This window comes from Falco punctatus, assembly GCF_963210335.1.
Source record: "Falco punctatus genome assembly, chromosome: 21".
NCBI classification, from domain to species: Eukaryota; Metazoa; Chordata; class Aves; order Falconiformes; family Falconidae; genus Falco; species Falco punctatus.
The window spans coordinates 158086-173383 of record NC_137601.1 but is presented as its reverse complement, the minus strand read 5'-3'; the positions used below and the strand labels follow the sequence as shown (position 1 = coordinate 173383).

The 15298-nt window shown below is 57.4% G+C and overlaps 3 protein-coding genes across 9 annotated transcripts; 2 read left to right on the top strand and 1 right to left on the bottom strand.

The window, feature by feature from the left end:
- Positions 1-359: 359 nt before the first annotated feature.
- Positions 360-4927, top strand: LOC308055981 (E3 ubiquitin-protein ligase TRIM11-like). 2 transcript variants are annotated; one of them, XM_080370676.1, is made up of 8 exons: positions 360-1025; positions 1764-1859; positions 1950-2168; positions 2267-2289; positions 2605-2720; positions 3134-3181; positions 3791-3975; positions 4137-4927. In XM_080370676.1, the coding sequence occupies exons 1-8, from the start codon at positions 519-521 to the stop codon at positions 4203-4205; spliced, it is 1263 nt and encodes a 420-aa protein (XP_080226802.1). In that variant the 5' UTR covers positions 360-518; the 3' UTR covers positions 4206-4927. The 2 variants fall into 2 exon arrangements, with proteins under 2 accessions (XP_080226802.1, XP_080226801.1); XM_080370675.1 differs by having other exon boundaries at positions 3791-4927.
- A 2986-nt stretch (positions 4928-7913) lies between these two features.
- MGAT1 (alpha-1,3-mannosyl-glycoprotein 2-beta-N-acetylglucosaminyltransferase) lies at positions 7914-13328 on the bottom strand. 6 transcript variants are annotated; one of them, XM_080370716.1, is made up of 4 exons: positions 11549-12082; positions 10039-10102; positions 9835-9952; positions 7914-9527 (listed from the first exon to the last, which is right to left on the bottom strand). In XM_080370716.1, the coding sequence occupies exon 4, from the start codon at positions 9496-9498 to the stop codon at positions 8173-8175; it is 1326 nt and encodes a 441-aa protein (XP_080226842.1). In that variant the 5' UTR covers positions 9499-9527; positions 9835-9952; positions 10039-10102; positions 11549-12082; the 3' UTR covers positions 7914-8172. The 6 variants fall into 6 exon arrangements, with proteins under 6 accessions (XP_080226842.1, XP_080226841.1, XP_080226844.1 ...); XM_080370715.1 differs by lacking the exons at positions 9835-9952; positions 10039-10102 and adding an exon at positions 13216-13328 and having other exon boundaries at positions 11549-11807; XM_080370718.1 differs by lacking the exon at positions 9835-9952.
- A 223-nt stretch (positions 13329-13551) lies between these two features.
- POLR1H (RNA polymerase I subunit H) lies at positions 13552-15052 on the top strand. The gene is made up of 5 exons (XM_080370769.1): positions 13552-13645; positions 14110-14241; positions 14336-14436; positions 14715-14824; positions 14951-15052. Exons 2-5 carry the CDS (start codon positions 14112-14114, stop codon positions 14973-14975), a joined length of 366 nt encoding a protein of 121 aa, XP_080226895.1. The 5' UTR covers positions 13552-13645; positions 14110-14111; the 3' UTR covers positions 14976-15052.
- Positions 15053-15298: the final 246 nt, after the last annotated feature.

Genomic DNA, 15298 nt, shown 5'->3' with positions numbered 1-15298 from the left:
CTGGTTCCCTGGAATAATTTTATTATACAACTGCATTAACATTATTCATTCCTAGGATGGGCCACTAACACCACTTCCACCCACAGATCCTGCACCAGATAGCTCTTTCCACCACCACCACCCCTGCTTTTTATTTTTTATACCCAATTTGGGTGCTAAGGTTTAGCAGCGGGTTTTAATTTCACCATAAACCCCCCACTGGGTTTATTGCTGTCACACAGCTAATAGACGCGTGAGCTCTGCGGGATGTAGCAGGAACTCTGCTCACTTGTTGCATTCCTGCATTAATCCCTCCTTTCTACAGCCATTCTCACCCCCCAACCCCGCCCCCTGTGCAGCTGGAGTGGTAAAAAACTCACCTTGCAAATAAATCACCCTCTTAAAACCCTGACAGCCGCTGCCTGTGTTCCCCCGCTGTCATTAAATCCTCGCTAGCCTTGTCCTTGGGGTTTTTTTTATTGCTGGGGCGGTGGGGAAGTCGGATAAGCGCTGCGTTGCTTTTCCCTGGGAGGTTCCAGATGCCGACACCAGCCTCCTGCCCCGTCACCGCTTCCAGGAAAACCATTGCCCAGCCCCTTTGCGTGGGCATTTCTCTGAATGCTCATAAAAACAACCCCGTCGCACCAGTCATGGCTGCGGGAAACGCTGTGGAACATCTCCAGGAGGAAATCACCTGCGCCATCTGCTTGGATTTATTCCATGATCCTGTCATGATCCTGAGTTGCGGGCACAATTTTTGCCGCCGTTGCCTTGAACGTTGCTCCGCGGATGCCTCCAGAGCTGGGTCTTGCCCCCAGTGCCGTTTACCTTTCCCCCACGGTGGCTTCCGTCCCAATCGGCAACTGGCCAACGTGGTGGCAGCCGTCCAGGAGCTGGCAATGCCGGCGGCGGAGGAGCTTTGCCAGAGGCACCACCAACCCCTCACCCTTTTTTCCCGCCGGGATGGGAGGCTCCTCTGCACCACCTGTGCTGAGCATCGCGCCCACCCCGCCGTGCCCCTCGAAGAGGCTGCTTGCTGGTACAGGGTGAGTGAAAACCCAGTCCAACCCCCTCTCCCTGCCTGAGTGATGCTAAAAACCCGATTTCCGTTAAAAGTCAGCCACACAAATATGTATTTGCAGATGTGGCAAAGCTTTTCCCCATTATTCCGGGGGGGGGCGGGGAGGGGAAAGAACTTTGAGCATCCAAAAGTAAAAATTGAGGTGAAATACCGCAGTTTGCTAAGGCTTAAGTATGCATGGGGTGGGATGGGGGGGTGAGGGGGTGGGTGGAAGTTTGGGGAACCAAAAACTCTGAAGATGAGTAGTTTAAAAGCTCCTGCAGTCACCCAGCGCCTGCGCTGTTGGAGGTTCCTGCTCCGCCTCCGGGTGCGGAAGGGAAATGGGGGTCCCCAAAGGGGGTCTGGGCCCAGCTGGGGGTGCGAGGAGGGGGGAAACAAAGGAGGGCTGGGGTGTTTAAAGGGCTGGTGGGGATTTTTTAGGGGAGGTCATGGAGGGATGGGGGCTGGAAGACCCATAGTGACCATACAGCACTACGTATTTATAAATCCGTATAGGTAAGGTGTGGGTATACATATCGCATAGCTACAAACTAATTATGAAGTGGATATAGGTGCACACATCTGCTTCGGCACAGCTGGAGAGGAGGATGAGGCCACCTGTGCTGGCTATATCCTGGGTGCTTTAGGGGTCCCAGTCCCCCCAGCCCCCGCCCCGGCCTTTCCCCTCACCTTCAGGAGCCAAAACCCCTTTTCTTGGTTGCAGGACCAGTTTGAAGCTTCCCTAAAAGCCCTGCAAGAGGAGGATGAGCGACGTGCTGGGCTGGCGGCAGCAGCAGAGGAGACAAGACAGGAGATGCTGGTGGGTGCTCCCGCTGTTGGGGTGCACTGTGGGGGACAAAATGCTTCATCCCCCCCTCCAGCATCCTCCTCCTTTCCCTTCATCTCCCAGAGCAGAGTTGATGCCGAGAAGCAGAAGCTGCTGGCGGTGCTGGAAGGGCTTCGGCGGGTGCTGGGTGAACAGGAATCACGGTTCTTGATCCGTCTTGGCCGCTTGCGCCTAAGGTTGGAGGAGCAGCGACGTGGTGAAGCCGCCGAAATGGCCCGGCTCCAGCAACGCCGCTCCGAGCTCCAGGCCAAGTGCCGGCAACCGGACAGTGCCCTGCTACGGGTGAGCCAAATCTTTTTCCAAAATCCCTCTTTTTTTCCCCCTTTTGGCTTTTATTCCCTGGTAAACAGCCCTGAGAATTTCTCTCCCTTCCTCTCCAGGATGCCCAAACCACCCTGAGCAGGTACCGGGGCCAAAAAGCACCACCTGGAATGCCGTTTTTGGGCCAAAAGCCTCCGTTTTGCGGGTCTCCTCCTCACCCTGCATCCTTTTCCCCAGGGATTTTTGCTTTTGAGTTGGGAGGGTTGATGGTTAATCCAGAGCCTGGGGGGGGAAGGTGGTGGAGGGAAGCATAGAATCTATCATCACATCTTGCAGGAAGGAGCTGGAGCTTTTCCTGGGGAAATAAAGCTTTCCCTGTGGTTCTTCAGGACAGGGAAGGGAAATTTGGGGATTTCTTCACATTAAACACACCGATTTGCCCCCCCCTCACCCTGAGGTGCACAGAGTGGAGGGCGCAGCCGTCGCTGCCGCTGATGCCGGAGCTGGAAGCGGAACTCGAGGATTTTGCCCTGAAAACCAACATGCTGGCAGAGGCGGTGATGCAGTTTAAAGGTGTTTGGAGGGGAAAAACTGGCAAAAAGGGGGATTTAGTAGGCAGAAATGGGAGCTAGGAGCGGGGTTGGGGGAGTGCAGAGACCTCCTCGGGTTTCACAGAGTTTGGCTGGAAGGTCCAAGCATCATAAATGTCCCTTTAATTAAGAACATTTCAGGGATTTATCCCTTTTATAGCAGCCTTAGGGGGTGGGCAACTGCAGGTGGGAGGTGCAGAGGGCTTCTAGGTGTTAACCAGCACCCAAATTGGGACGTTAATTAGGTGCAGAGGGGGGCAATGCACCACACAAAGAGGGTTTGAGGGTCCCACCTCCAGCAGTTTCACCCTCTCCCTGTGATGAGGAATGAGGGGGACACACGGGGCAGGGCTGGATCCAGGGTTACGAGTCTCCGGGGTCACTTTCTATTTCCAGACATCGTGGGGTGCTCACTGGAGGAAGACTCAGGGGGATACCGGAGAGGTGAGTTGGGCTTCGAGGATGACAGATGGGTTCAGCACCTGGGGCTGATGCTCAGGTTCAGCATCCAGAGCTGGGGCTCAGCTGCGAAATCTGGAGCTGACGCCCTGGTGCAATGCCTGGGATTGATGCTTGGGCGCAATATTTGAAGCGGATGATGCTTGGGCGCAATATTTGAAGCGGATGCTCTAGTGCAATATTTAGGGCTGATAATCAGGTGCAAACGTTTGAAGCTGACGCTCTGGTGCAGCACCTGGGTGCAGACTCCTGGGCTGATGCTCAGGTGCAATATTTGGAGCGATGCTCCAGTGCAACACCCAGGGTGGATGCTCAAGTGCAATACTTGGTGCTAAAGCTCCAGTGCAATGCTCAGATGCAGTATTCGAAGCTGATGTTTCAGTGCAACATTTAGAGCTGGTAATTAGGTGCGAGACTTGAAGCTGATGCTCTGGTGCAACATCCAGGGCAGAAGCTTGGGTGCAATATTTCAAGTTGATGCTCTTTTGCAGTGCCTGGGGCTGGTGCAACATGCAGAACTGATGCTCGAGTGCAATATTTGGAGCTAATACCAGGATGCACCAAGCCCCCCTAACGCCCCTCTCCCCCTCCCAGCAACCGTGACGCTGGACCCGGCTACAGCTCACCCCCAAATCCTGGTGTCAGCAGACGGCCGGACCGCAGGACGCCGGGAATCCCCCCTGGCTCCTCTTCCCTCAGGAACCGAGCGTTTCGAGTCTCTCCGCTGCGTTTTGGGTCTGCAGGGCTTCTCGGGGGGCCGGCACCGCTGGGCCGTGGAGGTTCGTCCCGGTCCCGACTGGGCGCTGGGGGTGGCTCGGGAATTCATGTCCCGTAAGGGCTGCTTCGGTCTCAGCCCCGAACGAGGGGTCTGGGCCGTGGGGCAGTGGTTGGGGCAGCTACGGGCTCTCACCTGGCCCAGCCCCACATCTCTGCCCCACAGCCGCGTGCCCCGACGCATCGAGGTGGCTTTGGATTATGCTGGCGGGCGGGTGGCTTTCCACGATGCTGACAGTGAGACCGAAATCTTCGCCTTCCCTCCAGCCACTTTCGCCGGTGAACGACTCCGGCCACTGCTCTGGCTGGGTGAGGGGCCAGCTCTGCTCACTCTCTGCCCCTGAATCCCCCCGAAACAAGACCCTTCCACCATTCCAATGAACCCCCCTGCTCCATAAGAGCGCGCACACACATCAGCCCCATCTGCTTTTCCTTTTAACACTTAATTTAGCCAAATTAGTCACAAAATTTCACCCTCCCACTCCTTGCCACATTTGCACGGACCATTCTTTGCAGCTTGGCTGGGCGGTTCTCCAGTGAACATAAGCCTCAAAAGGGGGGGGGAGAAAAAAAAGACAAGGGGGTATCTTGCTTCCCACTGCTGCTTTGCAGTGCTCACCCCAAACCACTTTCTCAACCCACCCTGAATGCACGTTTTTCATCCATTTAACTATTACTACTTTTTTTTTTTTGGGGGGGGGAGGGGATTAAAGATAGAGGAGGAAATTGCATGTGGGCCTGGAGCAGAGCAGGGTTTTTCCACACTGGAGAGAGGGGACACACTCAAGGCATGTTTTCTTTCCAATTTAATGCTTTCTGTTGGGCTTTTTCCCCTCCTGTTGAGCTGCAAAACACCCACATTTCCCCACAAGGAAACATCCTTAGTGGGAGAGTGGAGAGATTTTTGCTTCCCCAGCTGTTTGTCAATGGAAATATGGCCCAGAAAAACAGGGAGAACCCCCCTCCCAAAAATTTAAAGAGGTCACTCTGAAGAAGAAAAAGGGCTTTGCTGCTGCTGGTGGGTACCTCGTAGGAAGGCTTTGCAAGCAGAAAAGCTTCTGCTTAGGATTTGCAGAGAATTTAGGGGAAGTGGGATAAAAACCACTTTTTGTGCCTCCCAGGATCGCTTAGGCTGGGGCCTCCCTGTGGTTGTGCAATTGCTGCCAGGATGCAAGGAGGGAGGGAAGCCACAGACAGGATTACATGCCCCGTTTCAACACCAAGAAGTGAATAAAGGGGAAAAAAAATTAAGCAAACCAGCACCTTGAGACTGCAAGGAGTCATTTTTAGAGTTAAACCACATCGCAAAGTGCTGTTATCAGGCAGCACAGGCAGGACTGGGCAAGTCTCTGCCTCTTACAGCCAAAATTGTTCTGTCTCTGCTGCCAGACTTTGACATTGACCTGAGGAAGAGGAGAAACCACCAGGAAAGGTAGCAGGAAGGGCAGCTGCTTTCATCTTCAGGGCCCTAATTTTAAATACGGCCCCCGAAAAACCCACAGATCACTGCTAAACCTAAATTACAGCCTGGCTTGGTTGTGTAATCAGTCATTTCCTCGCTTGGCTCACAGCAAGGTAGGTCATAGGTGGTGTCTCCCTCGAAAGAAAAGAGCTTGTTATAGCACAAAGTCTGGTGACGCTTCGTGTCACAAATGTAAATTGAAAGTGCTTCTTCAAAGCATCATGCTCCAACACACGCGCTTCTGATGCTCCACTTGATCTGGAAAGCTTTATAAAAGTTTAAGCTGAAAGTCCACCCAAAAAAATAAAGCATAAACAAGAAGTAAAAAAAAAAAAAAGTTGTCTTTCTGAGTGGTTCAGCAGGCCCAGGGTTGACTATCCAACGGGGGGTGGGTGGGGTGGGGTGGTAGAAATCAGCCTCTTTTCAACGGAAGGCACCTCACCAGCCTCACGTCAGCAATTTGGATGGCAGATCGCTCGGCATGGACGGCGCACAGCCCCCGCTCCTCCAGCTGAGCCAGCAGATGCGCCGCACAGCCCTCCCACAAACCCTCCACAGCGGCCCCGTGCACCCCGAAGCCCCCTTCCGCCACCGCCTGACAGATAAAGCTGGCAGCAGCCCACGAGAAGAGCCGCTGGAGAGCTGCCAAAGGTTTTTTTTTTTTCTGCGAGAGACAGAGCCTTTGCCGCAGCGGTGGAGCGCGGCGGGGCCGGCGGGCCCGTTCCTGCGGGGCTCGCAGCGGTTTGAGGCCGGTTTCTAACGAGCTTCGCGAGCACCACCCCACCCGCGCGCCGCTCCCGCCAAGCCCCCGCGCCCCGCCTCCGCGAGGCTGCCGGCGCACTCTGATTGGCTGCCTGCCCTCCACCGCAGCACCTCATTGGCTGCTCCTCCCCGCGCGGCCCCGGCGCTAGGACCACCCTCAGGGGCGGACCTGGGTGGGAACCGCGAACCCGCGAGGCGGGGCCGGCGCGGAGGAGCGGACCTGAGTGAAGACCGCGGTGCCCCCGCCAGGGCGGGGGCGTTGACCCTGCGCTGCTCCTCGTTGAGGGCCATTTTAAGTGAAAAAAGGGCAGGTTTGGGGGGCGGCTTTGCGACTATTCGGGTCAATAATCGGCGGCTGTTTATAAAAAATGGGGCTCAAAAGGCACTTTTTTTAATCGCCAGCTCGTGAAACCCAAAAGACACTGATTTGAGCATATTTCACCCCAAAATGCAGCTCCTGTGCAAACTGGGGGTGCGTATCAGTGATTTAAATCCTGGTTTTGGGCGGGGGGTGGGGGTGGTGTTACATTGTCTGCTTTTCCTCCAGGGAGCAGCCAGCATGCTGGGAAATGGGGATTTTCTGCCTCCAAATTTTCCTCCACAGGAAAGAAACCCCCAAACTGGAGAGGAATTGGTTAATAAGAGGGGTTCTGCGCTGCAGCCTGGAGTAGAAAGTGCAGGAAAACCCCGTAACCCCCTTCTTTTTGGGTGGACTGTCCCCCTTTTAACTGAAAATAAAAAGATGTGGTGTATTCAGCACCAGTAGTGGTAGTGGTGAGGAAACGGCTCCAAGAATATCCCTAAACCCACACAGATTTAACCCAAATCCTGCGGGGGCGGGGGCCATAAATCCCTCCCAGTGTTACCACTTTGCCCAGTCCTTCCTGCCCCATTGGCCATTCCCCCTCCTTTTATCCCAGTTTCATGCGATAAAATGTCATAATTTCATTTCTTCCATTTCGTAATTCCCCCCGTTCTGAAAAGAGGCTTTTTCTTCCCAAAACAAAGCTGAGCGGGATGCTTCTCCCCCCCTAAACCCCTTGTTGCCCAACTCCCCCCAGAAAAGCCACACCCGAGGGGTTCTTTCAGATAAAAAGGGGGGCTTTTTTTAACATAAAAAGGGCTTTTTAGCACCAGAAGTGATGCCTCCTCCAGACCCCTACACTCCAATCCTGGAACATATGGGGCAGAACATATAGACTGGCAAGCAGGCTGTGGTGTAGGGCCTAACTAGAGCGAGGGGAGTATATGGACTGTGATATAGGGCCTGGACATATTGCCAAGACCCTACAGCCCCATATAGGGACAGGATCACATAGCCCAGACCATATGTCCCCATATAGTATAGCATATATATGTATAGATGGTTTATATATAGGGCCTAGACCCCACAGCCACCCACAGGGACTAGGGCACAGCCCCTTATTCAGGTCCTAAACCCCACAGCCCGATCCAGGGCCTGGAATATAGGGTCAAGACCATACAGAACGCAGGGTACCTAGGCCTGTATAGACTCCCATAGATCTGTATAGACCCATATAGCTGCGTACGGACCCCCACAGACCTGTATAGCTGCCCATAGGTCAGTTTATGGCCTGCAGCGCCCAGAGCATTGAGCTGAATATAGGGAAGAGGGCGCAGAGTGCAATGCAGGGCCTGGGTGGCACCGACAGCCGGGCTGAGTGATAGTAGCAAAAGAAATCTAAATTTTGGGGCGGGTAGATTTTAGGAGTTTTTTTGCCTTTTATTCTGGAAAATAGTTTCTCCACTCAGAGCTGCCTTTGCCCTGAATTTCCCCCATCACGGCACCGGAGAAGCGGCAGGCAAGCTGCACTTTGCTGCATGCCAAATCCTCTCCACTAAAGACACATCAAAAAAAAAACCAAACCAAAACCAACAAACAGTTATGAAAAAGGGGGACACCCACCCACCCCCAAAAAAACCCCAAAAACCACAACAAGCGGAGCCACAGCACCCGCTAACTCCAGCTGGGATCATAACCCGTCCAGTCCGAAGGAGGCGCGAGATAAACGCGACGTCCCCGATAGACAAAGCTGACAATGCCGCGATAACCGGCGCGAGGGACACCGGATTTGAGGTCGTCCATCAGCCCCAGGGCTTTGGCGAAGGCTTTGAAGGAATCGCGGCCGCCGTACTGCAGGCGGACGGCGCCCAGCTCCCGCCGCCGGTTCCCTTGGAGATCTTCCACCCTCACCTCTGGCGCGGCGTAAACCTTGGGGAGGAAAGAACGTTCATACTCTTCCTTTTTGAGGTAAGAAAGATCCAGCTGGGTAAAAGGCACGAAACGGTCATTAAGTTTGATAAATTTTAAATATTGATCGAAAAATTGCCCGTGGCTCACTCCTTTACGACCAAACGTCATCGTACGGGAAACTTCGGGGCGGATGCAGGAACGATCTCGCCGCTGCTCGGGTTGACGCATCCAGTCGTCCCAAAAAGCTCGTGGCCATTTGGGTTCAAGTTCATCCCAAAGTTCAGCTAAAAGCAACCAACCGAGACCGGGAAAAAAATCAGTCCGATAAAGCAATTCAGCTTGTCCAACGTCCACCATTTGCTCTTTCCCGTTGTCGTTCCACGCAGAGATGCACCAGAGGCTGCGATCGGCGAGGAGCAGCGGGAACGCCGCCTGGAAATACTCGAAAAAATCCGGAGCAACTTCTAAATCATCCTCCACCACGATGGCGGCGCGGTAACGGAAGGTCCGGAAAACCTGTCCTAACGCCCAACGGTAATGCCGAGCGATTTTATAATAACCTTGGAATTTACGGTGCTCTGCCGGCACCGGGATATCGCTGAGATCGGGTTGTCGGATATGAGCCACGGCGTCGCCGTAGGAGGCGATGACACGAGCCGTCTCGGCGTGACCGCAATCCTGGCTGACGATGACGGGGAAACGTTGCGCCGAAGGTCGGTAACGTAAGAGTTTATCCAAACACCGCCGGACGGTGCTGCGGTCACAAGCCATCACCAGGACGGGTAACACCGTGGCAGCGGGATCGGTGAGTTGCGGTGGGGCCGGGGAGGGCGGGGGGGGAGGGTTGGGGGTGATTCGAACCCCGCGCCGCTGCCCCCACAACCCGCTGTAACGGTGGATTTGGCGCAGTAATTCTTTTTGCCGTTCCAGTTCGGTTTCAGCATCTTGAGCCAAACGGATCACTTCTGCCGTCAGCCGGTCGCCTTCACCGGGGGAGGCCGGGCGGCTCCAGAGGAAGAGGAGGAGGAGGCCGTTCCAGGCGATGAAGAGCACCGCCCCCCACACCACCAAGCTGCTCTTCTTCAGCATCCTTCAGCGCTCACTCCCACGCCATGGACCTGGGGGGGGAAACACATGAGGAGGGGGGAGGGTTAACAGCGAGGGGACCCCCCTGTCACCCCCAAACCGGTGCTGAAGAGGGACAGGGACGCCTCGCAGTTGTGTCACCCCAAAACACGTGGGGAAACCTTCACCCTCCCCCCCCAACTCCACCAGCCTCCCAAAAGGAGGAACACCCCCCCCCCGCGGGGAGAGGAAGCGAAACCGCGGGGCCCCGGAGCCTCCCACCAGAAACGTGGCATCGCAGAGATACAAAAAACCACCTTAAATAAGGGGAAAAAATGCAATAATAACCCCGAAACCCACATCTTGGTGCGGGGAGGAGGGGGCAGAGTCCGCTCCTGTCAAACATTAACCCAGCAGCCAGCTCAGGTGAGGATTTGCCACTGTAAGGTGAGGGGGGTGGGTGAAACGGGGGTGGTTTCTGTTGGAAAAATGGGGACAAATAAAATATCAAATTTAAGTACTAAAATCTTTGCAAAGTCAGGTTTTCAGAGAGTTTTTACTCACCCGGAGCCCGGCCCAACTCCCGCCGGCGGAGGCAAGATGTCAGCGCGGGCAGGAATGGGGAGGACTGGGGGTGGGGGAAAAAAAAAAAAAAAAAAAGGAAGAGGGAAAAAAAACAAGAGGGGAAAAAAAAAGTGATTGCTTAACTCCAGGGAAGGAGCGGCACGGGCAAGCGGCTCAAGGGTTAACACTGCCGCAGGCCACGTTGGCGGGCGGAAAAAGGGAATTAAAAGGAAAGAAAACACCCGGAAAAGGGGTATTAAAGAGGAAAAAAAGGGAAAAAAGGGGTGTAGAGCAGTAGGAAGGAGAGTGAGCCCAGCAGCACCACATTTTGGTCCCCCCAGGAGGGGAAGGGTGAAGGCAGAAAGTGCCGGCAGTGCTGAGAGCCGCCGGCGCGGTTCCCCCTTCCCGGCCCTGAAAGCCTCATCTGGCCCCGGAAAATCAGCTGGAAAGAAGAGGTGGGGAAAAAAAAAAAAAAAAAAAAAAAAAAAAAGGTGAAAAAAGTAAATTTCGGGGACCTGGTGCTTCTTAGTTGGGTCCCTGTGGAGAAAGACACTGGGATTAAGCCGTACCTGCGGGGCCGAAAGCAGCTCAGCCTCGTGGCAGCCCAAAACGCCAGTATTTTGGCGGAGAACGAGGGGTTTTGGCCCAAAACACGGGTGTTTTGGCCCAAACCGAGAGTGTTTGGCTCAAACCGAGGGTTCAGCTGTGGTTTTACCCAGCGTTTCTCAGCAGCGAGGCAGGAGCCAGCGGCGAGGCGCTGAGTAAGCAGAGCTGGGGATTTTCCCTGCCCTCAGCTTTGCTCCAGGGGAGACTCCGAGCGAGCGATACTTATTCAAATTAAATCCTCCAGTGCCCCAAAATCCCCCCAAATCCGGGGACGGGGGCAACATTCCCCCTATTTTTTCCCCTCAGGGGCTTTTGGAGGTGAAACACCTCAAATCCAAACACTCCTGGAGTTTTTGGGAAGATTTTAAGCTCCTTTCCCTCGTCACAGCATCCCCCAGAGACACCAAAACCAGCAGATTTTGGGCAAACGCCCACTGGTTTCATGCCACCACCTCTAAATTACTCATTAAATATTCTTTTTAATTATTCCAGGCTCCTTTTTTGCACCCTGGGGGAAAGCAGCTCCAGCCTCAACACCACCAAAACCACCTGGAAGGGACCAAGGAAGCGAGCACTGCTTTCAGGGATCCCCCCGCCCTGGTTTTTCACCTCATTTTTCCACCTTTTTGGCTTCATTTCAGGCAGGACGATGCCAAAATAAACCACAACAACTCAGCTCAATGCAAACAAACCCTCGTCTTGGGCAAAACTAATCTCTTCTCCCATGGGATTCTCTGCTGAGTGTCACCCCAGCGCCTCAATCTTCCTGAAAATCCAATTTTTCCCCCCCCCCCTTTTTTTGCTTTTCAGTGAGATTTTAACCCCCTTTCAGTGGGAATTCGCAGCCGAGCAGACAGGAAAAACATTTCGCTTCTCTCTCCGGGTTAAAATCCTTGGGGTTTACCTGGTTGCAGCTCGCTCCAGGGGGAGGGGGGTCGCTGGGGTTCCCCCCTCCCCCCCCTTTTCCAGAGCTGCCTGGGAATCCCTGGGGAATGGGGGGGGGGGATGAAGTTGCTGCTTCTCTCCTGTCAGAGCTTCGTCAAGTAGGGGGAGGTCAGGCCATGGCAGCGGCCGTGTCCATCTGTCTGTCCGCTGGCTCGGGGCTTGGCATCCTCCAGTCCCCAGCCATGCTTTTTTTTTGGGGGGGTTGTCTCCAGGGAGCTCTAAAAGTGGGGAAGGAGAGGTTAAAATGCCCAAATTCTCTCCCACCCCCCTTTTATGGGGTGGTAGTGGTGGAAACAGTCCCCCCCCCCCATATCTCCCCAGGGATGGTGCAGCCCCCCAAAATCCCTGAGGAGAGGAATTCCTGCAGGAAGTGGGGGGCGGCTTCCTCCCTGCCCCATAGGGACACGGAATTATCCCTGCCCCCACTCTCTAGGAGATACAGGACCCTCCCCTGCCCCTCCTGACACCCCTAGAGGGGTCAGAGGGCACCCCCCCAGCAGCCCTACTGACATCCCCGTAGGGATCAGATGAACCCCCCCCACCCCAGCCCCATAGCAGCCCCCCAGCCCCTCCTGACACCTCTGTATGGGGATCAGAGCCCCTCCAGCTCCTCCTGACACCTCGGTGGGGATCACAGGACCCCCCCCCCCCCCGACACCACTACAGGGCTCAGGGGAGCCCCCCAGCCCCTTAGCAGCCCCCTCAACACCCTTATAGGGGTCAGGGGAACCCCCCCAGTCCCTCCCGACACCCCTATAGGGCTCAGGGGAGTCCCCCCTAGTCTCTTGTGACAGCCCTATAGGGATCAGAGGAGCCCCCCCCCCAACCCCAGAGCAGCCTCCCCAGCCTTCCCAACCCCCTCACAGGGGTCAGGGGAGCCCCCCATTCTTTCTGACACCCCTATAGGGGTCAGGGGAGCCCCCCCAGCCTCTCCCACGAGCCCTATAGGGATCAGAGGAGCATCCCCCCAGCCCCATAGCAACCCCCCCAGCTCCTCCTGACACCCCCATACGGGGATCAGAGGAGCCCCCCAGCCCCCGTGCAGCCCCCCAGCTCCTCCTGACACCCCCATATGGGGATCAGAGGAGCCCCCCAGCCCCCGTGCAGCCCCCCAGCCCCTCCTGACACCCCCATATGGGGATCAGAGGAGCCCCCCAGCCCCCGTGCAGCCCCCCAGCCCCTCCTGACACCCCCATATGGGGATCAGAGGAGCCCCCCAGCCCCCGTGCAGCCCCCCAGCTCCTCCTGACACCCCCATATGGGGATCAGAGGAGCCCCCCAGCCCCCGTGCAGCCCCCCAGCTCCTCCTGACACCCCCATATGGGGATCAGAGGAGCCCCCCAGCCCCCGTGCAGCCCCCCAGCTCCTCCTGACATCCCCATATGGGGATCAGAGGAGCCCCCCAGCCCCTCTCATCCCCATATGGGGGTGTCAGGAGCCCCCCGGCCCCCCAGCGGCCCCCCCAGCACCTCCCGCCAGCCCCGCAGGGGACACTGAAGGCCCCCCCACCCCTACAGGCGACACAGGTCCCCCCTGCAGCCCCGAGGGCCCCCCCCAGTGCCCCCCCCCGGCGCCCGCAGGGCCAGCCCCGGCCCCGCTGCCCGCCCCAGGGCCCCCCCCCGGTACCAGCGGCGCCTCCCGGCAGCGCCCGCCACTTCCGCCCCGCCGCACCGGAAGCGACGCCATGGCAACGACAAAGCTCCGCCCATGACTCCGCCCCTCCCCACCAGGCCGCGCTCCCCTGCGGTCGGGCCACGCCCCCACCCAAACCACGCTCCCGCAATGGCGTAGCCACGCCCCCTCCCCGCTAGGCCACGCCCCCTCCCGGGCTTCCCTAATGAATTAACGGCGACTTAATTAATCAACTCCTTGGCGCTTCCTCTAATCAGTCAATTAACACGAGCTTAATTAATCAATCCCTGGGGCTTCCGATAATTAACGTGGCGCTCCGCAAGCTTGGGAAGGGGGAAGTGACGTAGCGGAAGGGGTTTGACGGGGCGGGGCGGGAGAGTCCCCCCCCGCGCCGCGCTCAGGTCGGTTTGGGCAGCGCGGGGAGGTTCGACTTGTCTGCTCTGGGGGGTACTGGGGGGCGATGGGAGGGACTGGGGGGGGATGTGGCGTGTTGGGGGGGGGGGCTTGAGGGGATGAGGGGCACTGGGGGGAGCAATGGGAGGGATTGAGGGGGCAGTGGGGGGCTATAGGGGGGATGTGGGGCACTGTAGGGGGGATGTGGGGCACTGTAGGGGGGATGTGGGGCACTGGGGGGAGCACTGGGTCGGTGGGGAACCGGGGCAGTGGGAGGCAATGGGGATGCTGGAGGGGGCACGTGGCACGGCGGAGCTGGGGATGATGGGGGCTTGCCTGTGAATGGGGGGCCAGTAAGGTGATGGGGGGGGGGGGCGGGGGGTGATTGGGGGCTCTGGGATGGTGAGAGTCAGCGGTACCAGGGATTGAGGGCGTGCTGAGAGGCGAGGACCCCTCCCTTGACACCCCCACAATTTTTGCTCCCCACCCCCCCAGGCATGGAGCTGCCCCCCTCCTGTTTCCAGTCTTCCCTGGATTTCTGCCCCGAGTGCGGCTCCGTCCTGCCGCGGCCGGGCCCCCATAGCACCATCCGCTGCCCCCGCTGTGCCTTCACCCTCCGCAGCGCTGGTCAGTGGTGGTGGTGGGGGGTCTGGGCATCTGGGTCTCTTCTGGGACATCCCCCCTCCCAGCACCCCTTGACTTTGTTTCCCCCCTTCCCCAGATTTTGAAGGTAAAATCATCCGCAGCACCATAGAGTTCAACCGGCTGGACCCCACGGCGGGGAGGGGGCCGGATCCTGCGCCCCGCCTTGAGGGGCCGCTGGTGAGTGCTGGTGGGAGGGGGGGGGGGGGGGGGGCAAACCCTGCTGGGAGAGCCCCCCACCCCAAAAAAAACTACAGCAGGGGGGCTCAACTGCCCCTGGAACGACGCCCCCACCCCAACTCTGGCCCATACAAACCACAACACTCCCTGGGCCAGGATATTTGGGGGTTACCCCCCCTAAGTTGGGTTTAACCCCCTCCCTAAGCCTTGGGGGGGGGGGTATCAAGTCCCCCATGCCCAGAGCAGGGGATAACCCCCATAATTTTGGGGGTGGGCAGGTGGAGCGGCGGTGCCCGCGCTGCGGCCACGAGGGGATGGCGTACCACACCCGGCAGATGCGCTCGGCCGACGAGGGCCAGACCGTCTTCTACACCTGCCCCCGCTGCCGGTGAGGGGCTCCCCCATTTTGATCTCCCCCCCCTCCCCCCCCATTTTTATACACACCCCCCTCCCCAAGCCACGGAGGGGGGATGTGCCCAAACCCTCCCCTAACTGCTGCTTCCTTTCCATGCAGGTTTCAGGAGAAGGAGGATTCGTGACTGGGTATTTGCTTCGCTCGGGGGTGTTTGCCCCCTCCCATGTGGGTAATAAAAGCCCCCCAGGGTTTTTATCCGTGGCTGTGCTTGGGGGTGTCTCAGTTGCCCCCTCCCGACACCTCTTCAGCCCCATCTGCCCACCCCAGTCTCTGAATTACCCTTCAGCTCCTCTCTGCCCACCCCTCAGGGCTTATCTGACCCCCCAAAAACTGCCCCCCAACCCCCAGCACCTATCTGCCCCGCAAATGCGCTGACTGTCCCCCCCTCCCCGCCCAGCCCCCGGGCCCTATCTGCCCCTACATACTGTTCCCTTGGCCCCTATCTGG